The 22,460-nt window shown below is 34.5% G+C and overlaps 1 protein-coding gene and 1 non-coding gene across 2 annotated transcripts in view; both read right to left on the reverse strand.

Annotated features, from left to right (window-relative positions):
* Positions 1-22,460, reverse strand: part of Kpna4 (karyopherin subunit alpha 4) — a 65,079-nt gene that overhangs the window by 12,441 nt on the left and 30,178 nt on the right. Inside the window, exons 2-12 of the mRNA XM_023699716.1 lie at positions 17,339-17,383; positions 16,365-16,454; positions 16,226-16,255; positions 16,059-16,111; positions 15,415-15,510; positions 14,699-14,784; positions 11,581-11,667; positions 8,781-8,950; positions 8,625-8,669; positions 5,354-5,485; positions 1,701-1,829 (exon numbers count right to left, since the gene is read on the reverse strand). Coding sequence (XP_023555484.1) covers positions 1,701-1,829; positions 5,354-5,485; positions 8,625-8,669; positions 8,781-8,950; positions 11,581-11,667; positions 14,699-14,784; positions 15,415-15,510; positions 16,059-16,111; positions 16,226-16,255; positions 16,365-16,454; positions 17,339-17,383 — 963 coding nt within the window. The remainder of the gene's footprint in view (positions 1-1,700; positions 1,830-5,353; positions 5,486-8,624; positions 8,670-8,780; positions 8,951-11,580; positions 11,668-14,698; positions 14,785-15,414; positions 15,511-16,058; positions 16,112-16,225; positions 16,256-16,364; positions 16,455-17,338; positions 17,384-22,460) is intronic.
* Positions 1,164-1,481, reverse strand: LOC111812182. Its single transcript, XR_002817753.1, has one exon.

Raw genomic sequence — 22,460 nt, forward strand, 5'->3', positions numbered from 1 at the left:
TCAGATTGTAGAACCTTTGTCAGTGTCAGCCATGTGGATGAGTCACGGCCAATGCTTGGCCAGCATAGTTATCTTTAAAGAAGTTGCTCAAGTTGCTCAAATTATCAGATATAGGCATGTAAGACTGATCAAACAATATAAACACTATCCTTTTAAATGAACTAATTAATAGTACAATTATCTTAGTTATCTTGCATATATATCTCTGTATTTCTTTCTTCCTAAAATAATTTTTGAAGGCAAAGGTTCCAAACTCAAAAGCATCTTGGATGAACAAATATTGAGGAATTGATGAGCTTTGATAGATACACAGACCTTCAAACTATTGTAATGAGTTTCACTGCCCTTTCTCACATTTAGTTAAGGACTTTATTCTCTGTATTCTACCCCAATTAAGAATTATAGGCAAAATAATAATTATTGAAGACAATGGAGACATCAAAAGTGAAATAGCGACTTATTTTAGTATAATTATATTTTGTTCTGAGATGAGATTGTGCTATGTTGCCTATGTTGACCTTGTACCTTTAATTTTCCTTCCTTTTCCTGAGTAGTTGCAACTACACAGTGTGCATCACTGCTGTGCCTAGCTAGTATGCTTACATACTTCACTGTATCAGTTCTCTCAAGAGCTAAATAAAGTGGAACCAGTGCTTGATTGCTGTGTTGGTCTATCCTTTTTTTTTTTTTTTTTGCGGACCCGGGGATTGAACTCAGACCCTTGCACTTGCCAGGGAAGCACTTATTCCACTGAGCCATCTCCCCGGCTCCAATAAACTAGTTTTACTTTTTTTTTTGGCAGAATGGGGGATTGAACTCAGGCCCTTGCATTTGCCAGGGAAGTGCTTATTCCACTGAGCCATCTCCCTGGCCCGTATTGGTCTATCCTAATGAACTTTTAATGCTGTATTTTACACAACAGTGCTAATGTTTTCCAAGATGATGATGGTAGTTTCAAGTATTTTACAAGTTTCAAAGTTAGAAATGGCTTTACTAAAGCCACAGTTACCAAGAAGCGAGACATAGTATCTCCCTAATATGCTATGCATATTATTAGAATTTATCAATTTACTAAAGGCTAACAATTTTTGTAGTTCTAAAATTGGTAAAAACAACTTTTACTCTTAAAAATATATTAGTATTGGCTAGTATATACTAGGCTCTTGGATCAGATCACAGGATCATGTATACTGAACCTGTTAGAGATTTTCAGGGTGCCAGGCTAGTTAGGTGAGCTGTTCTTGGGTTATAATCACAGGCAATGTTGTAATCAACAACCCATGTTATTTTCTACAACAGCCTCAGATGCACTCCAATATCAGCATCACCATTCAGTGCCCCCTTTCCATAGCCACCACAAGCACACACACGCACACACACACTCTATTATCTAACTAAAATATTTAACTAGAAGAATTAAATATTAAAATTTTCAGTCACGCAACATTCAACACCCAAGCATCTCTATTTCATCATTTCCGAAAGAGCCAAAAAACACACTGCACTGATGAGGATGTTGTTGAGTAATGTATCATGTGTTTAGCACACATGAGGTGCTAGGTTCAGTTCTTAGCAATGCCAAATAAAAAGAAAGCACTTTGTACTGGTTTGTTTTATATATGGAAAAATCACACATCAACCTTTGTTGTAAAATATTTTCTCACAGATATTTTTGGGGCCCTAATTTTATAAATACTTACTTTATTAATTTTCTCTTTGGGATGTGTCAGGAGTGCTGGAAAGTGTGAAAGAGCATCACAGTTCAAAACTACTTGTGTTTGCTCATCAGTTCCTGTAACAATGTTGCCCACAGCTCGAAGCGCAGCAGTCTGAAATGTAAAAACATTTAATGAGATGTTATTCAATGTGAAGTACTCACTATTTAAAAAGCTATATTGGGTAATTACTAAAGATAGATGTACTCATTCATGCATTTTTTTTTTTTATTCCAATAAACCTATCTTATTTGAGTACTTACCTCGTGCCAGACACTGCCTTAGGAACAGAGGTATAAGAATACAAATTATAGATCTTAATTAGTTTTTGTTATCTGTGGCTGTGTGGACTGAACACAGTATCCTGTACATGCGAGGGTACATGCTCTACCACTAAGCTAAATGCACAATCCTTTATTTTGAAACAGGGTCTTGCTAAATTGCCCACGTTGGCACAGAACTTGAGATTCTCTTGGCCTAACCTCCAAAGCAAATGTGTTTATAGTTATCACAGGAATTAAGCATGACATAGTTTAAATTATTATTATTATTTTTTTTAAATTTTTTTTGCAGAAACAGGGATTGAACTCAGGCCTTGCACTTGCCAGGGAAGTGCTTATTCTATTGAGCCATCTCCCTGGCCCCAACATAGTTTAAGTTAGAGAAGACTGTCAATAAACAAAGAAGGATAATGTGAGACAGCAACTGGTGCCATAAAGAAAATAGGATAGTATATTAGATTTAAAAAAATAAAAATATGAGCAACTCCATCGAAGTCAGCAATGTGCAATACAAAAACCATGACTGAATACCTCTCATCTTGTTCTTCTCAATGTGAACCACTTCTAATGTCTTATCAATTAGGATTATACTCTTTAAATTTAAAAAAATATGTAAAAGGGACAAGAAAAAAATTAAGGTTTATTGAAAAGCAAGCATTCAATTATTTGTCCAGTCTTGCATACCTATATGTTAATCTGAGCAACAGATTTGACAATAAAAATACATAATATAACCACTGTTAATTTGCTATTCTTGTTTTGAAAATCTGTATCACTTATATTTATGTGCATTACTGTTTTTGCTACTTATGCTTTTTTGTTTATACTCTTTAAAATAAAAATAGAAATCTGCTTGACATGAGGTTTCACTATCATAAAATTTCAATTGTTTTTCTATAGTTACATTGAGTAATGTTCTGCTAAGTCAGAGCTTTTATAATTAAGCATTGTATAAGACACTTCACATGTTTCTAAAACAATCATCTTTTTATAGTACAATTCCAAGGGGCCGGGGAGATGGCTCAGTAGAATAAGTGCTTCCCTGGCAAGCGCAAGGGTCTGAGTTCAATCCCTGGTTCTGTAAAAAAAAAAAAAAAAAAAGAAAAAAAAAAGGAGAAAAAAATATATATACATATATAGTACAATTCCGTATTTACTGTATAATAAAAGTTGCACAACCATTATTACCATTTCATCCTGGAATATTTTCATCATCTTCAAAAGAATATATGCATCCACTAATTGTCACCTTCACTGTCCTCTCCCCATGTCTGTGGCAACCACTATGACTATGTCTATGAATTTGTGTATCCTGAACATTCTATACACCAGAAACAAGTTCATATTATGTATCAGTACTTCATTTGTTTTTATGGTCAAATAGTATTCTATTACATGGTTGTATCATTTTATTTAGCCATTCATTAAATGATGGACATCTCGATTGTTTTTACTTTTTGGATATTATGAATAAGGCTTCTATGAACAATTAAGTACAACTTTTTGTGCTGACATGTTCTCAGTTCTCTTGCATATACACACAGAAAATGGAATTGCTTGCTGGCTATTATAATTCTATAAATATGTTTCATTGAGCCCTACATAAAGAAAAATTCTAAACTCTACTTTCTCAAGCCCTAAGTTGAAGTCCAGTTAAACCTGAAGATGCATTCTGAAAGGAAACCCAAAAATCACTCCACAGCCCAGATAAGACTTAAGTAGCAAACTTTAGAAATGCAAACTCAATATAAACATATAGCAAGCACGTTTAAAGTACGTCACAAATATCTCTGAATGACAAACTCTCCATTAATTAATTCATTCTGAATTTAGCTAAGTGCTGACTCTTTAAAGTATTTTAATTCACTAGCACCCAAGAGGGAGTTTTCCGTTTGTTCATTGGCGTTGAGGACTGAGTCGGTTAGGACCTTCACACTGAGCTACATCTTCAGCCCTTAAAAAATTTTTTTTTAGGGAGAAAGAGTCTCACTAAATTTCCCAGATTGAGACTTCCTGCCACAACCTCTAATTGTGTTGGGATTACAGGTGTGTACCACCATGCCAGCCCTGAACAGGAATTTTGTAAACCGCAAGTTCTAGAAAATATCCAGGTTTTATTAAAACAGAATTTTTAGGAGTTGTAAAAACAATTTTTTAAAAAAAATTTTAAGTTTCACAATTTTAATATTCAGATAACACTACAAAATAGTGATTTAGTTTAATACTTTTTCTTTTTTTTTTGGTTAATACTCTTTGTTACGTTATTGTATTACTTTATAAACTCTAAGTCATTGTCAATTAAAATACAGTATCTCAGAAAGATAAGGAGAGCTTGCTGCATCTCCTTGTACCATTGTAATTTTTTTTTTTTTTTTTTGGCAGAACCGGGGATTGAACTCAGGCCCTTGCACTTGCCAGGGAAGTGCTTATTCCACTGAGCCATCTCCTGGGGCCCCTGTAATTTGATAGTACCTTTTACATTTATAATTTTCATTTTTTTAGCTTTTATTAGATGAAGGTCCACTACATATACTGTAAATATTGAAGTATTACTTTAATATTTCTATTAAATACTTTATGACATACTTTATAAAGGATTTAAAACAAAAGTATAAAATAATTTAAACTGGGGAGATGACTCAGTGGCATAAGTGCCTGCCTGGCAAGCACAAGGTCCTGAGTTCAATTACTGGTACCAATGAATGATTGAATGAATGAAACAATTTCACAATATATTTTATTATTTTTAATGTATTTGGTACAGGGGTCTCACTATGCAGCTCAGACTCCTAGTAAGCCTCCTGTTTTCAGCTTTCCCAGAGATAGGATTACAGGCATGCGCCACCACACCCAGGCTTGGTGGCTGGCTCAGCATCTGTTGCTGGGGATTGAGCCCTGGTCCCTGTGCTTGTCTAAGCAGGTACTTAAGTCTGCTGAGTTATCTCGCTGGCCCTCACCATATATTTTAGTAGAAAGCCTTTATCTCAGTGTCAGTAAATCTGAACGTTAACTGCTAGGTGAGTAAAAAAAAAAAAAAAAGATAGTTTGGGGATTGTGGGCAGAGAGAAGAGAATTATACATGAAAAAAGTCAACACTCATTTCAGTTGTCACCCATGTTGCCATACTGAATTATGTGATCTATATCAGAAATCAATGCATGGAACTGCCAACCTAGCCCTTTCTTGACAGGCTCTTATTGAACTGCAGTACTCCATTTTTCCCCTTTTTAGAACAGGGATTTCCATCTCAGATGTTAACACATCTGATATTAAGAATATACTTTGAACTACTGAAATCATTTCACAGCCATGTTAAAAGCAACTAGTCATAAGAAAAACATTTATTAAGAAACTTACCTGCACTTTAACTTCCTGGTGGCTGAGTAGTGGAACCAAATGAGGAACTATTCCAGAATCTATTACCATCTGTATCTGTTCATTGCCAGCATCCGTAAGGTAAGACAAGGCCCAAACTGTATCTACCAATATCTAGTAAATAAAATGAAAATTCAAAGTGTTTGAATATTCCCTCATTTTAAGGTCTGTTTCTTTAAGTTTTATCAGTACAGGTTTGCAGTGCATAATGAATATATTCATTGTTGGTAGTTGGTACATATACATAGCACATCTTAATCCTTCTAGCGTCCCCTTTCATTTGAGTAATTCCTAAAACATACAACCAATGTATGATTATTTTATTATCCTACTTCATTTCTTCTCTTACCTCAATTCACTGGAATTTTGGTTAATTATGGTTCTAATCCCAGATTGGTATTCAATCTTTTCACTAAGTTACATATACCTCATACCACATGAAATAAGAGGGAGAAAAAACCTTTCTGACATGCTCAGGCTGAGACGTAATAGGTGCAATGACATCATGGCTGATGTATATGGTTGGGAAAACTAAATATTTTCAACATGCACAGTGGTTTGAAATTATCTAGACTATATTCAAAGAATTCTCTGCTATCATCGTACTATTAGCTTATATATTTGTTTGTTTGCTTATTTTATTTGGTGCAGGTTTTATTTATTTATTTTTGCGGAACTGGGGGTTGAACTCAGGCCCCTGCGCTTGCCAGGGAAGCGCTTTTTCTACTGAGCCATCTGCCGGGCCCTTCATCAGTACTATTAGAAGACAATAAATCAGTTATCACTATTTTAGTCATTTCATCTTCACTGCCCAGTTTGCCTTGACTTATAAAACTGGAGGCAAACCAAAAGTGATGACAAAATTGTATTCCCAGCACACTGGAAGGCTGATGCAGGAGGATCACAAGCTTAAGCCTAGCCCAGGCAACTTAGTGAGAACTGTTTCTTAAAATAAAAGAAGCCACTTCTGTAACTTATAGTACACAAAATAGCCTATAATTTTAAAATGATTATATTTTGAAGTATACAGCAGGTCATATGTTTGATCTTTGATTTAAATCCTAATCAGAAGTTATGGCCAAAAAGTAGTATAACAAACAACTATTACACTGTCAAATTTAAATAATATAATTATTGATACAACCCACAGAAATAGTAACTGTTTGGAACTTTACTTCCAAAGCCTTTCTGGAACAAAGACTCTATCAAGGTAAAACATTACTTTATCATTGTTCTTTCAGAAATTCCAGAAAGTGTTAAAGATAGTTTTAAAATAAAAAGATGTTAAGTAAAAGATTTCACACAAAATATAGATATTATGTAAAACAAGTAAATTTCAATGTGCAAATGCAATCCTTTTTCTGGAGTATTTGAGTATGCTAAAACTGGTTAACATAGGAAAACAAATCAAATTAATTATAGTTATCATTGCTTTATTTTTGTGGTGCTAAGGATGGAACCCAGGGCCTCACACATGTTTTACAAGTGTTCTACCACTGAGCCATACTCTCAACCCCTTGAGTTACTTATGACTGTACACAAAAACTTGATATATTTCTTAAAATGCCCATTGCTAAATACGTCATTAATGAGACCGAACTCAAATTATACCTCAACCTAGATCTTTCTTATATTATCAGATAAAATTTATATTCTATGGTAAGTTTTCTAAGTACAGTCTAATAACAGCATTTCACTTATGTTTTGTCAACAGTACTAATTTTTTAGAATTTCTCTGGTGGCCTAATTTAAGAATCTGCTATGACTGCTCATCTAAGATTTTAAACATCAATTTTTTTACTAAAAATGTAAACAATATTTTTTACTAAAAAGAATGCAGTATGTGAAAGTCCTTAAGCTGTATCAAAGGTAAGAAGAATAGTCACCATCTCTTCTAGACAGGGATAAACATGTAGAAAGAATACTTTTTTTTTTTGAGGAACCAGGGATTAAACTCAGGCTCCATTCTACCTCCCTGGCCCCTAAAGAATACAGTTTTAAAGTTAAATAAGGTATCCAATTTGCCAATAGATAAATAAGCTTTGAAATTAATCCTTCCTGCAAATCTTTCAAAAGCAAAATATTAAAATTTATAACTCAAATAGTTCTGCTATAAGGAGCTCAAACCAAAAACTGTCATATATACTTAAAATTCTAGATTATCTATACATGCTTTAAGGAGATTTCATCAGAACTACAGACCTAGAAACTACAGAAACACAGCACCTCAAACACTGGGGAACATACTTATTTTGTAAAAAAACACCAGGTCTTATGTCAACTTCTGGACTTAAGAAGTCAAGGCTCAGCCTTTTTAGCACACTGTTCATGGTTGTCAAACTATTTTCAAAGAACTATACAAGTTTTTGACTGTTATTATATATCAAGTCATGTGTTTTCCTTCACCCATTATACTTCCAGTTTCTTTTCTCACTCCCCTGCCCCCTCAAGGTACTATGATTGAATCTAGGGCTTTTGCACTGAGCTACACCCCCAAGCTATTTTTTTATTATTCTTTTTAAAGTTTTGAGACAAGGGTTGCTAAGTCACTAAATTACCCAGAATGAGTTACAACTTACAATCTTTCTGCCTTAGCCTCCTAGAGTGCTGGGATTACAGGTGTGCACCCCCATGTCTGACTTCTAGTACCTACCTACTATCTACCTATTTATTGTTTTGATGGTACTGGGATTGAATGCATTGCTTATGCCAGACAAAGGCTCTAACCACTAAGATATGTTCCTAGTTTGTTTTTCTGACACTTCAATGGGTAGCCTGGCTTTTATAAGCACACAGGGCAGTTTTCTACTTCACTCTTTCACTTACTTTTTCCTTTGTCAAATGTGTTAATACGAATAAACAATATAAATTTGTGACGTTAAAATTGTGTCATTACTAAATGTTTTCCCATGTTTGTATAATTAATAGCTGTCTCTATACTAGATAAAGCTGAAAGCTATTACAACTTGGAGAAATAAATGATTTGGCATATGCATATGAATATAATTTCATACATGTAATCAAATAGTTCTTGATCTCATACTGAAAAACACTACCACGGTTATGTGGTCTCAACAGCCAGGTTGCCAAAATAAGCTGCCACAAAAAAAAAAAAAGACATGATCTTAGCAACAGAATCACTAATTGGCAACTTGGTAACAAACTTTACTGAATTATATTTCCTCCTCTGTGTCACAGGTGGAGCCCTATATACATGAATATATTTAAAAATACAAGAAGGATATTTACTCACATTTACATCTGTGTGATGGATTAAAACACAAAGGGCTGGAAGAATCTGAAGAGAAAAATATACAAATTTAAAATACACATAAAGAAAAAAATAAAATACACATAAAGACACACACACAGTTACCTATTTTACTTTTTTAAAAAAACACTTATTTACCTCCTGAATGGTTTCCATTGGTGGTGGTGGGTCTTTGTGGCGACATAAGTTGACCATAACCCAAGTAACATTTCTTAAGAATGTTATAGGAATAGATGGACTTATGAATGAAAGTAAAGGTTTCACAACTCCAAGGCTTATGACATAATCTCTACACTGGGGTCCATCACCTGTAGAAAACATCAGTTTGATAACCAAATAAATCAACAATAAGCACTTTCAGGACATAAAAAAGTATTGGGTATACTATGTTGTTTTTGGTTTTCAATTAAGACCATATATTTAGTTTTACATTTAAGTTTAGGAATTTAACAATTAAATTCACAGTCTTTGAACTAAGAGAAGTTAGTGCATTAGGCGCTAAGGTATTCTGCATAAAATTCTCATTTTTAGTTTTGTAAACTTACTTATGAAATGTGCTTAAATCATCTAAACTTGGTGTGGGGGTACATGTTTGTAATCTCAGCACTTGGGAGGCTGAGGCAGGAGGACTGCTATGAGTTCAAGGCCAGTGTGGGTTGGTTATGCAGTGAGTTACAGGCCAGCCTAAAAACTATATAGTGAGATCCTGTTTCTCAAAAAGCAAAACAAAATAACAAAATAAAAACACCCCAAAGAAAATTGTGGTTGAGTTGGCAATGTACCAAAAAATTAAGTCATATTGGTCTAGAAATATTAAAACAATTTTTCCCCATTTGTACAGACGCAATACTGTATTAAATACCTAAGATGCTACCTACATTGATTTGACCACAGAAACAAATCAAGCATTTTTAAATTTATTTATTTATTTATTGCAGAACTGGGGATTAAACTCAGGCCCTTGCACTTGCCAGGGAAGCACTTATTCTACTAAGCCATCTGCCTGGCCCAAGCATTTTATTTATTTTTATTTATTTATTTTTTTTGTGGAACCAGGGATTGAACTCAGACCCTTCTTATTCTACTGAGCCATCTCTCCGGTTCCCCAAGCATTTTTAAATTTAAAAAAATACCATGACTGGAGAACTGATACTTTTCTGTCTGAATGACCATGTTTAAAAAACTGTCATATAAAAAAAGTCAAAATACTGCTAAAAAGTACTTGTACAATTTTACTTACAGTCTCATGAGAGTATCAGAATATGAACTATAAATTATATATTCAGAAAAAAGAGAACTAAACATTAACAGAACAGTATTTTTTAACGTGATTTTTGGGCTTGAGCTCAGACTTATTAAAGCATAAACTCTCTGGGGCCAGGATTCTGTTGTAAGAAGCTCTTCAAATGACTGTGATAACATACTAAAATTTGAGGACCGGTGGTATAGACAACCATCAAACTTAATTTTCATATCTACATTGTCAGTGTAATGTCTAGTATGAAGCCATGCTGAACTATTATCAAAAGTGAAAAGACTTTTCCTTGTACTATAGTATCTCAGGGTAAGATGCTTAGTGTTTTTGCAGCCATACATTTGAATTAATTCTAAAATTTGGTATGTAAGTGAAGGAGTGAGAACCCTGGGATAATATAATGTAATTCTTAATAGTAATATTAGCCAGAAATAGTTTATAGAGCAATCTTCTAATAAAAACTCATTATCATCCCATCTTCCATGTCGCTCCAGTTGAAGGATAATAAAAAAGTGTATCAGTACAATACTAAATGCTTCCACATAAGAATGTCTAGAAAGCTAGGTACAAGATGCATGCCTGTCCCAGTAATCTGGGAGGCTAAGGCAGGAAGGATGGCAGATTTGAGGCCACTCTGGGCAACTTAGCAATTTAGAGAAACCTTGTTTCAGAATAAAAGATAAAAAGGGGAAGGAGATGTCCTTCATTGTAAAGGTCTGGGGTTTGAGTCCCAGTACTTAAGAAACTAAAAAAAGCAAAACATTATCATATAGTATAAAAAAACCAACTATCGAAAGGGAAGGATATTATACAAATTAAACTGTCATCCAGTCATAATATACTGGGCAAAACTTTAAAAGAAGAGGTAAAGGGGGCTGGGAATATTGCTTAATGTGAAAATCTTAGATTCAATCTGGTGGGGCCAGGGAGATAGCTCAGTAGAGAATAAGCATTTGCCTGGCGAGCGCAGGGTCCTAAATTCAATCCCCGGTACCGCAAAACAAACAAAAAACCCTCTCACAAATCCTTAACCTCTAAGCATTGTCTCTTTATCCTTTCTATAATACAAAAAAAATTTGGAAGACATAATTGTGACACTATTTAGATGATAAATAGGCTACAGATACTTCCTGTCAATTCATGAATGGGGAATACTGCTGTATTTTTTCCTTGCGGAACCGGGGATTAAACTCAGGCCCTTGCGCTTGCGAGGGAAGCGCTCATTCTACTGAGCCATCTCCCCAGCCCTATTACTGTATTTTATTCATTAATAAATTTTAATGTACAAAAGTATGTAAAACAAATATTTTCATTTTGAATTCTTCTCAGAACTGCTATTATGGTGCAAAATTATTGATTTAAGTTTTTTCTCCTCTTTTTTGTTAATATTTTCTGTGATAGAGAAAGCTGAGAAATAAAAAAAGACTCCAGTACAAAACAAAAGATCTAAACTACACACATATTTCATAATTCCTCAAGTAATTAAGACTTTTTTAAAAAAACAAAATGTCCCTTTTATTACTACTTTATACTTACACAGTTAAATATAGTTAAAATTTCTGTAAGCTACTTCACAAAAACTAGTAGTGATATAAACTGCTCTTCCTTCTAGACTACTAGTAATTATTTTTATTACCCAATATATGATTGCAACAATTGTTGGATTACAAATTTTATACAAACCTATGATATTTCCCAGTGCCCACACAGCTTGCTCACAGACATTCTGATGGGGTGAATGGAGAAGCCTCAGGAAGAGTGGCACAGCATCTAAAGGGAGAACATGTTAACACCTAATCAATCAAAATTGCTATCTCAGAAATAAGAGGCTTACCAAACAATAATGAAAGTATACCCTCATTAAATGATTATTAGAGCAGCATCATTAGAAGAATTTTGACCAGCACACTAGTATCAAAATAACGTAGACAAACGTCAAATTAGGCAACATTTCATGCACAATTAAACTTGGACTTGATTCTAATGGGGGGAAGGCTGCACTGGAGATTGAACCCCAAGCCTTGCACATACGAAGCACAGTCACTACCACTGATCTACGCCCCTAGCTCCAACTGAATTCCAATCTTAATTCCTTACAAATTCTTGTCCTCAAGGCTTTTTTTGTCTTTTTGAGACAGGGTCTTGCTAAGCAGTTCAGACTGGTTTTGGGCTCACTTTGAAGTCCGGCCTGGTCTTGAACTCACATTGATCCTCCTGACTCGCTCAGTCTCCCTAGTGCTGGCATTTAAAGGCAGTGTGCGCTACCACGACCAGAAATTATGCTCATGTTTCAAGGGGAAAAGTCCAATTGTTTAAATAGCTTTTGAGTATGAAAACTTAAATTAACATCATGTGGGTAGGTAGGCCAGTGATTCCTGGGTCACACAAAACCTTTTGAATTAAAATGATTTCTGTTGTATAATAAGCACAGGCAAAGAGAGGTGTATATCTGAAAAGATTAATCTTCCTTTAACTAAGTAAACTGACTTAAGGTCTACTATTTAAGTGTATGCTGTTTATGCTTACTTAAGTAAAAAGTAATTCACTACTATTTTTGGTATTAAAGAGTGATACACTTGAAGCCTCTTACTAACTTTTAAAGATCACATAATAGAGAAAAGAATGAGATACTAAGACCATTATACAGAAAAGTAATTATATAATCTTATTTAATGCTTAACTACAAAAAAACAGGAAATATTAAAGCCAAATTTTATCAAATTTATTCAATAATTTTCTTGTGTATGGTATATCTTAAAACATTCAACACAAAATGCCATGTTACAATCTGGACTGCAACATCTAGTCTTTCTGAATTCTTTTTTGCATTACTGTCTTTCTTTGAACAATATACACTGTTACGTGGGTCTTTTTTCCTATGGGTGGCATGATTTAAATAAAATGTCTATCCATTAAATGTAATGGTGAAGGCACCGATGATGGACATCTTGGTTGGCATTTTGCTATCCCTTATTTTTCAATTATTTGGTCTATTAGACTCAATCTAAATTGTAAATAACTTTTTTTTTTTCTGGTATTGGGGACTGAACTCAGGATCCTGCACTTGCCAGGCAAGCACTTATTGTACTGAGCTATCTCACTGGCCCTATAAATAACTTTGAATTCACTTTTTTAGAATAAATGAGTTCCATATTGTTTGGTCCAGAAGGTACATAAATATTTTTTTCCTCACTTTTTCATTATAGGATAGCCTATTAGATATTAAGTCAACACCAAACACAGGATTATTATAACACTGTTTTTTAAATTTTAACAGTTTTTTTGAGGCAGGGTCTTGCTATGTAGCTCAGCCAGGCTTGAACTCATTGGTAACCCAGGCTGGCCTCGAACTCTCAGCATTCTTCTGCCTCAGACTCAGTGCTGGGATTACAGGAGTGTGCCACCACATCTGGCTAAATTTGGAATTACTGAGGTTTCATTTCTTCTTTTAAGTTCCATCATTTCTGTACTATGAATAGCTAACAATAAGGAGTTTCTTTTGCCCTTCCATTTCATAACACAGACTTTTCCCTCTGATATGCCAATATTTCTCCCTTTTTCAGTTTTTTTGTTTTGCAGATCTTTTGGTACTTTCTTCCTTCAATTTTAGAGTCCCAAACGTGTTCATTTTGTACTGTGAAAGAATATTGAGTTCTAGAGAAGTATAAGATTTATATCTGATGTCCTTGTAAGTTTTATACATTGCAGCACAAAATTGTTAGTTTTCACAAATAAAATCCATGCAAATTAGTAAAAGAAAAGAACCAAAACTTATAATTAGATTTCACTAGAAACAAACATCAAAGGCAAATACATTGAGTTCAATTCACAGTGCCAAAAAAAAGGGTAGTGGTAGTAGTGATGAATACAGTGTTCTAAATAAAAAAGTATGTGAAAATAGTTGACATAAAACAAACAGACATATAGTGTATCTCTTGCAAACAAGAATGGACTGGCTTAATGACATGCTTGACCAGTAAGTATGTAAATAAATTTGCTGAGTAATGCTTGGGGGTAAACTGTTAGCTAGTTGAGGTATTTTTCTTTTTGGTACTGGGAATCAAACTCATGACCTTGCGCTTGCCAATGCCAGGCAGACACTGTGCTGCTGAGCTACATGCCGGCCCTATTTTTCTTTTCTATGTAATATTAGAACACATATTAAAATATAAATGCTTATTAATTGGATAAAACTTCTGTGCTTCCCCCCAATCATGAAGTAATTTAGTTCTTGTGATTTTAACAAGTTTATATCAATATACTGATTACATTTTAAAAATATTTTAAAAGTATTTTCCTTAAAATTATTAATTTCTTCAGTGGAAGAATGAAGTAGTATACAAGACAATGATATACTCAAGTTAAAAAAACCCAACCAATCCTATTATAATAACATGAAAGAGATTTCCAAACCATTCTTTCAATAGCACTAGTTTACAGAAGATTTCTTTATATATTATGACAGAAATTTCATTAGAAAATGAAATTGGACAGTATAGCAATAGTACAACTCTTATTTCTACTGATGTCCTATAAATAAAATGAAATACAATAATGTAATCTGCTACTATAATTCAGAAATAGTCTCAGTTTTAGATTGTAATCAAATGAATTTTTCAAAACAGAAAAGGTCAGTCACCAGAACAAGAAGATTAAAATAATACACTTAAATTAGTTACTTTAAGAAATTTACATTCAATTAGGGAGCTATTACTTTATAATACAGTTGTATAGTTTTAGGATAATTATTTTTTACTGACTAAAAAAAAATCATAGTATTGTTTGCTAATAACCAACTTACTAGACTGAACCACTGCTTGAGTTTGCTCAGAGGTTCCAGATGCAATGTTTGTCAAAGCCCATGCAGCTTCAAACTGTAAGGAAGGACTACAAAATAACAAATTATTTTCAACAATAGAGTTGTACAATACCCTAAATATCTACCAGTCATTTCTCCCTCTAGCATGTATTAAATATTTTGTTCTAAAAGGTATCTATCCATCCAGTATTAGGGGTTAAAAAAAAAAAAAAAAAGGGAGGGACCAAACCCAAATCTATTCTCAGCATAAAAAACTATTATGTTTTTATTTTTAGTAATATGTCTCTATTAAGATTTTTCATTTCAAACAGTTTTGGACAAGTACCTACTGGTCAAGCCAGTTCTTGCTGAATTCCGAAGTTTACACTATATATATCTTTTAACAGAGTCTCACTATGCAGTTTAGGTTAGTCTCAACTGGTGGTGATCCTCCTGCCTCAGACTCCCAAGTGTCAAGATTACAAGTGTGTGCTACTACATCTGACTATTACACATTAAATTTATCATTCTGGAATTTCTCTCTGGCCCAATCTTCATTTTTTGGTATTAGCATACTTTGCACTGCTATTCACATTCACTTTTTAATTCGAATCCTCATCCCTCTCCTTTCTTCTTTAAGAATCAGTCTAAATACTGGAAAATTTTGCCTTCTCCAAAGGACACATTCTAAATTAAAAATAAATGTAAAAAGTTCTTACTTGTCATCTCTCTCAAGACAATGCACTAAAATAGGCAATATTCCAGATTTTATTAAGTCATCAATTGGTGGATTTCGATCACTGGACAGAAGTTTCCTGTAAGATATACACCTCTTGTGAAATTTAATGGCATATGCTATAATTAAATTTAAATATACATATATATTCACATCAAACTTGTGACAGCTTAGCGTATACATTTTGTATATTTAAACCCATGAGTTTTAAAGTTGCTATGAATTTTATAAATATAGAAAAGGATTCTTAAAATAAACTCAGTCTTTGATTTCCTTGTCATTAAAGTTATTATTTTTTTAATGTATTAGGTACAAGGTCTCATTACACAGCTTAGACTCGTAGTGATCCTCTTGTTTTCAGCCTCCCCAGCACTGGGATTATATGCGTGCACCACCACGCCTGGACTCAGTGGCTTCCTCAGGGTGCCCGGGGCCAAGGCCGGTGTGGCATGTGGTGCCGGGAATCAAAGCCAGTCCCTACACTTGCCTAAGCAGGTGTTTAGTCCACTGAGCTATCTCGCTGGTCTTCAAAGTTAAATTTGATTGGCAGAACTACTACACCACAAAAGTCAAGATACAAACTGTGCAATATGTAAAATTTAAACTTGTTTTCCATATTTAACTTACCTAGCAGCTTGAACTGCACTTAACTGAATTCCTTGGTTATCGCTTGAAGCATTCTATAAAAAACAAAACACAAAAAAGAAAAAAAAAAACCAGCTTATGATATAGATACACAATAATAAGTTATCTAGTGCTGGAAATTTGAGAAAGGGCAAAAAAATTCAACTTACTTGAACAATAGCTTCTAGAGAGGTATTTTGCTGGGAAAAAAATTACAGAGAAAAACTAAGTTAAAAAGTCACCTTAGATGGTATATTTATTTAAAGTCTTTGATTGAGATTTTCTAATTACCTGAATACAATAACTTACCACTCTATAATCACCATCTATATCAGAGTCTTCACAGATATCTTCATGTGGTACATTCCTTCTCTTTAAGAGATGTTCATCTCTTTTATTCTTTAAAAAAAGTCACAGAATTTCAGTTTTTTAACTGAACACTGTCATATAAAAGCCAATCCTGTGCCTATATAAATAAAATATGAAGAGTATTACTTTAAAAGTAATACTCTAATACAAATATTTAAATCAAATTGTGAACTGAACAAATAACTTACACTAATTTGAGTCCCAATCCACAAATGTTATATTTCTAATGAAACAAAGTATACAAAAAAAAAAAAGTTGGAGTGAAAAAAAGTGTGTAGCTTAAGCCAAAAGCAACCATAAATATTCACATTTAAAAGAACATTATTTCATATGTCATTTAGGAACTTGTCTTTCCTCACCTAAAAGCAACGTCAGAACAAAAGTTGGGCAGTCTAAAATTAAACAAAAATCAATAATGCCTTATAAAATTCAAGTGCCCTTTGAATTTTGCTGAAAATATTTTATAAGTACATTGTCACCTACTGTCTACTTTAATACATGAAGAGTTGATAAAATTTTCAAGTAACAAATTCTTTGCAGGGAATAACTACAAATAACTGCAGGGAACAGTTCTGTTATAACAGAAATATTTAGTGTAACTGTTCCTATTACTCTTATAAAATAAACTTACAAAAATATCTGCTAGGCTGTATATGTCTTCTTAGAGAGTGGACAAGTTGTAGTTGTATCTTGCCAATTCAACAGCTTTCAAAATTCAGTAAAAGTTTTCTTCTTTCAAAGAAAAAGAAATGCTGAGTGCTTGAAACTGAAAAAAGCTTAACTATATTCAGCAAGTAAAATATAGGTAACATAGCAAATTACTTATTTTACATACAGTATATATTTTATATCTTCTACACATGCCATAATGTTGTTAAATTATGCCTGGAAGTATCAACAGTAACCAAACTCACCTTCCTTAATTCAACTACCACTTCATTTCGCTGTCTTCTCATTGTCTACAAAAATAGAGTAAAAAATAAACATTAACTGCATCAAACTCTTATCTAAAAAAAAAACCCAAACACCCAACCACAGCATTTTAATGATTATTTCTAACTTTTCTTCTAGTCACATAGTCTCATAATAAAGATATAACATTATGTAGGTGATTTTCTGCCTTCAGTTCACATTTATATTTAAAGTCTCTAAATTTTAACACTGGATATATCATAATTTAAAAAACTGTAATGTAAGGTTTATAAAAAAAATACACAAACACATAGAATTGAAGGGCTCACAATGTCATTCCCCATGTGAGTCAATGACATATTATGGAGTTAATACATACAAAAAAGCAAAAATTGGGGGCCAGGGAGATAGCTCAGTAGAATAAGCGCTTGCCTAGCAAGCTCAAGGGCCTAAGTACAATCCCCAGTTCTGCCAAAAAAAAAAAAAAAAAGAAAGAAAATAGGAAGAAATGAAGAGGGGAGGGGAATTCCCTTGCTCACTTAGATTCTCTTTAAAAGTTAATAATATTACATTTCTCTGATTCTTCTTCCTACTCTGGTTTACTTTGATATAGACTTTAGAGATTTTCCATACTGGTATTTACATAACTTGGTCTTCTTAATGACAAGTTACAAGCACATATTGTGCCCATTCTTTTTGAATTTTTAAATGAGTATCATAGTTAAATGTTCACTGTAACACATTCAAATATTCAAAAATAGGTTCAAGCTATTTCTATATACCAGTTCAGCTCATTCTAATAATAATAATAAGCTATTATTATTATTATTATTATTTGCAGTACCAGGGATCAAACTCAGGACCCTGAAATCGTCAGGCAGGCGCTTATGCCACTGAGCTATATCCCTGGCCCTCATTCTAATAATTATATGTATGTAGACATAGTAAGTGAAAATACCAAGTCACAAAACAGCACTTTAGACATGTAATAAGCACATCAAACTTAACCAAAACTCTTTTGATCTTTAACAAACATACGCTACCCCATCTCAGCAAATGGCAGATTTACCCTCCATGTGCAAAGACCCAAAACCTTGGAGCCCTTATTTTATTTTTTTGCGGAACCAGGGGTTGAACTCAGGCCCTTGTGCTTGCCAGGCAAGTGCTTATCCTACTGAGTCACCTCCCTGGCCCCCTTGGAGCGCTTATTTATTTTTTTTCTTCATATTATATATTCACTCTTAGCAAATCTCCTTAGTTCAGCCTTGAAAACCACCAAAATCCCACCACATATCACTTTCTACTCAGTCCAACTCGCCACTATCTTTCACCTAAATTACTGCAAAACCTTCCTGACATGTATCCCTCTTGCTCTTGCACTCCATCCTTATCCTTCCCCAGGCAAATCCATATGAACCAGAGTAATCGTCACAGGAAGTCTTAATTTTGTGTGCCACAGACACCTTTGCTACCTGGTGAAATCAATTATGTGCTCAGATAGTGGGTTTTTTAAAGATAGTATTTATACAAAAATATACATAAGATTATGAAGGAAACAAATTACACTGATATTTATAGAAATATATAAATATGAAACAACAAAATGTAAGATAGGTGGATCTTCATTACTACATTAAATGTCATCTAGAGGGCCTTATCGCAATTTTAATTTCAAAGTAATGATGACCATAAATGGTATTTCAGCATATCTCCAACAATAATGTGATTTTTATTGGTGATGAAAAGGTCCAAACACTTGTTTACTAACTACATTATTAAGTGCAGGGAACACAGTTTCATATAAAAATTAAGGAAGCTAAATAGGTTGTCAGGCCATATGTGTGAGGCCTTCACCTTCATGTAAGGTGAGAAACCACAGAAGAACAAAGCAATATCCATCTGCACTGCCATCCCGAGAAATGGGACCACACTTGTATCTGTCCTGCTTGTTTGGGAAACAACCATACTATCACCACCTGCAACCCTTCCTCTCCCTTTTAAATTCTTAGTTTTACCCTAGTTTCCTGCTGATTCTGCTCTCTCAACAGTCTTCACTCATGGGTGTGAATAAACAGCCATGGTTGCTTGTACAAAGCTTTCTCAGCTGGTCTCTCTACCCTCCATGTTTATATGTACATAAAAACTGGGATAGAGTTCTCCACCTTTGAGGGACTTCAAGCCTTCTGGCTTCTCATAAGGTTCCCCCAGGCACACATCTGCTTCCCCTCACCCTCTTCCCCTCTCCATTTCTCTGACTTTTCCCTCATCTGACTCCCCCATCCCATTCTGCATCATACACAGTGTGTGTACAGCACTGGAGTATACAACTCTTCCTCCTGCAAAACAGGCCTGAGCCCAGTCTAGGTAAGGAGAATGTGGTCCTGGGACCCTCCCTCCCCAAAATGTGCCATGCCCCTGGCTGTGCAGTCCTGCCCTCCCTCCTGTTACCACACTGTAGCTGCCTGACTCTGAGGAAGCTGGTCTATATCAGGCTGAGCTCACCCAGGGCCACCTTTCAAAGGCCCACTGCTGCTCATAGTGGCACAGGACCAGGCCACATGGCCTGCATGCAGTCTCCTCAAACTTTCCATAATATGCTCTTCCAACACTGACTCCATCATACACCAGACCAGGACTAGTTTCCAAGTTCATATTCCTCTGTCAGACTGCTCCCAGGTCAGTCAGTGTCTGAGTTCTTTCTCTTTAGATTCTTGAAACTCCAGTTTTTCTCCAACTTGTCAAAAGTTAGCTTTAAAGCCCTTGACTGGAGACTTCAGGAGGTTAAATTAACAAAGCTTACAAAAACTGTTTGTCTTTAACAAGGGACAACAGCTAGCAAAAAGCAGTTTATATTTGTGCTTTACTTACATATGCTAACACTGATATAACAGATCTTTGCTGGGTATTAAACAGCTAAAATTTAGCTGACCAGAACTAGAGAGAGGGGGGCTGGAGAGATGGCTCAGTGGTCTAAAGCACCTACTTGGAACAAGCTTGGCAAAACACAGGGACCGCGGTTCGATCCCCCAGCACCACATGCCAGCCAGCCCTGCCCCCTGGTGGGCTGAGCTGGCCACACACACACACACACACACACACACACACACAAATAAATAAAATTTAAAAAAAACAAAACAAAACAAAAAAGAACTAGAGAGAGGCCTGGGGAGATAGCTCAGTAGAATAAGCACTTGCCTGGCAAGCGTAAGGTCCTGAGTTCAATCCCTGGTACCGCAAAAACAAAACTAGAGAGATAGCAGGGCTAAAAACACAGTCAATATTTTGGTCCTGGCACTTCAAGGTTATAGAAGACCCAGGCAGTGAGAACCTTTTCTATAGGATCCTACAAGTGTGAGTCACCTAATCTCTTGGGCAAGGAGACTGCCGGACTCGAGAAGACAGATCAACAAGTGCACTGGGTACCAAAGGAGAGTCATCAAGAGAGAAGTTTCCCATCCTTTCACAGAAAGTGACATGGTTAACCAAAACCATGACCCATTCTGGCAGCTGACACTGACAGGAGTGGAGGGTTCTGTAGATGATTCTAAAAGTAATGCCTAAAGAGGTTTACCTGACCTTGACAGAGAGCAATAGTTCAATTCTGACTAACACAGGTCTTACTATCTTTTTTGTATTTTGTATTTTTATTTATTTGTTTGTTTGTTTATTTATTTATTTATTTATTTTTGCGGAACCAGGGATTGAACTCAGGCCCTTGCACTTGCCAGGGAAGTGCTTATTCCACTGAGCTATCTACCCGGCCCCTATTTTTATTTTAAAATACAAAACAGTAACTAAAAAAACAAAAACAAAAACAAAAACAAAAAACCAGCATTAGAAACAATACAAGATTTCACTAAATGAAGTAATAGGAATTCAACAATGGTTGCTGTATTACATGATGTTATCTTCAAACTAGTTGTTCAGATTACCAGATATAAATGTTTAAGAATCATTTAAAAAAAACAAAACAAAAATAAAGAAGTTATAAGAAAATCAAAAGAGGAAAAAAATCAGTAAAAGTTTTAAGTATTAACTCCTCCTTCAAAAGATCAGCAGAGATTGACGATTATTCAAACTAATCTATATATCCCCAAATATATCTTTTCCTCTTCTTTCATTTGTCCTTTTCTTCATCCCAGTTTTTCCTTCCCATTGAACAGTTTCTTTCCTTTCACAGTATCTGCTGTACCTTTTAGATTTTAATTACTCTTTCAGGTTCTCACACTAGTGAAATAATATGTCTTCACATGTAGATCTGATTTCACTTACCAATATAGTTAATAGCTGCATATATTTATCTACAAAGGCCTCAAATTTATCTTTTTTATAGCTGAATAATATTCCACTATGTAAAAATACATCTTTTTTACCCATTCCTCAGCTGATGGACATTTGCGTTGTTTCCAAGACTTAGCTATGACAATTATGCTGATAGAGACATGGGTGCACATATATCGCTGTGGTATGATTTCAGTTTTTTTGGAAAAAAACCTAGGAGAAGAATAGTGAGCTTGAATGGGACCTTTAATCCTAGCTTTCCGAGGAATCTCCATACTGATTTCCACAATGGTTGTACCAGCCTGCACTCCCACCAACAGTGGAGAAAGGTTCCTTTTTCCCCAAGTCTCTCTATCATTTGTTATTGGTTGACTTCTTGATAGCCATTCTTCCTGGCGTTAACATGGTATCTCAGCATTGTTTTAATTTGCATTTCTCAAATGACCAAGGATGTTGAACAATTTCTCATAAATTTATTTGCCATTTGTATCTCTTCATATGTGAAGTGTATATTAATCTCAGATGCCCATTTTTGGACTGTTTGAATTTTGGAGATCTAATTCTTAATAATTCTTTGTATGTTCTAGGTAGGAGTCCTTTGACTGAAGCATAGTCTGCTATAACTTTTCCCAATTCGTGGGTTTTCTTTTTACTTTGTTGGTGATTTCTTTTGATATGCAGTTTTTTTTTTTTTTTATTTTTTTAAATAGACCAGCACTTTTGATTCTTTGACATTCTTCCACGGTGATCTGATGTTGGTTCATGAACTCTTTACCTGACCCTATGTCCTTAAGGTTTCTATTTTTCTTCCAGAAAACTTAGTGTTTCAGTTTTAACATTTAA

Source organism: Octodon degus, unplaced genomic scaffold, assembly GCF_000260255.1.
Source record: "Octodon degus isolate 3935 unplaced genomic scaffold, OctDeg1.0 scaffold00115, whole genome shotgun sequence".
Taxonomy (NCBI): Eukaryota; Metazoa; Chordata; class Mammalia; order Rodentia; family Octodontidae; genus Octodon; species Octodon degus.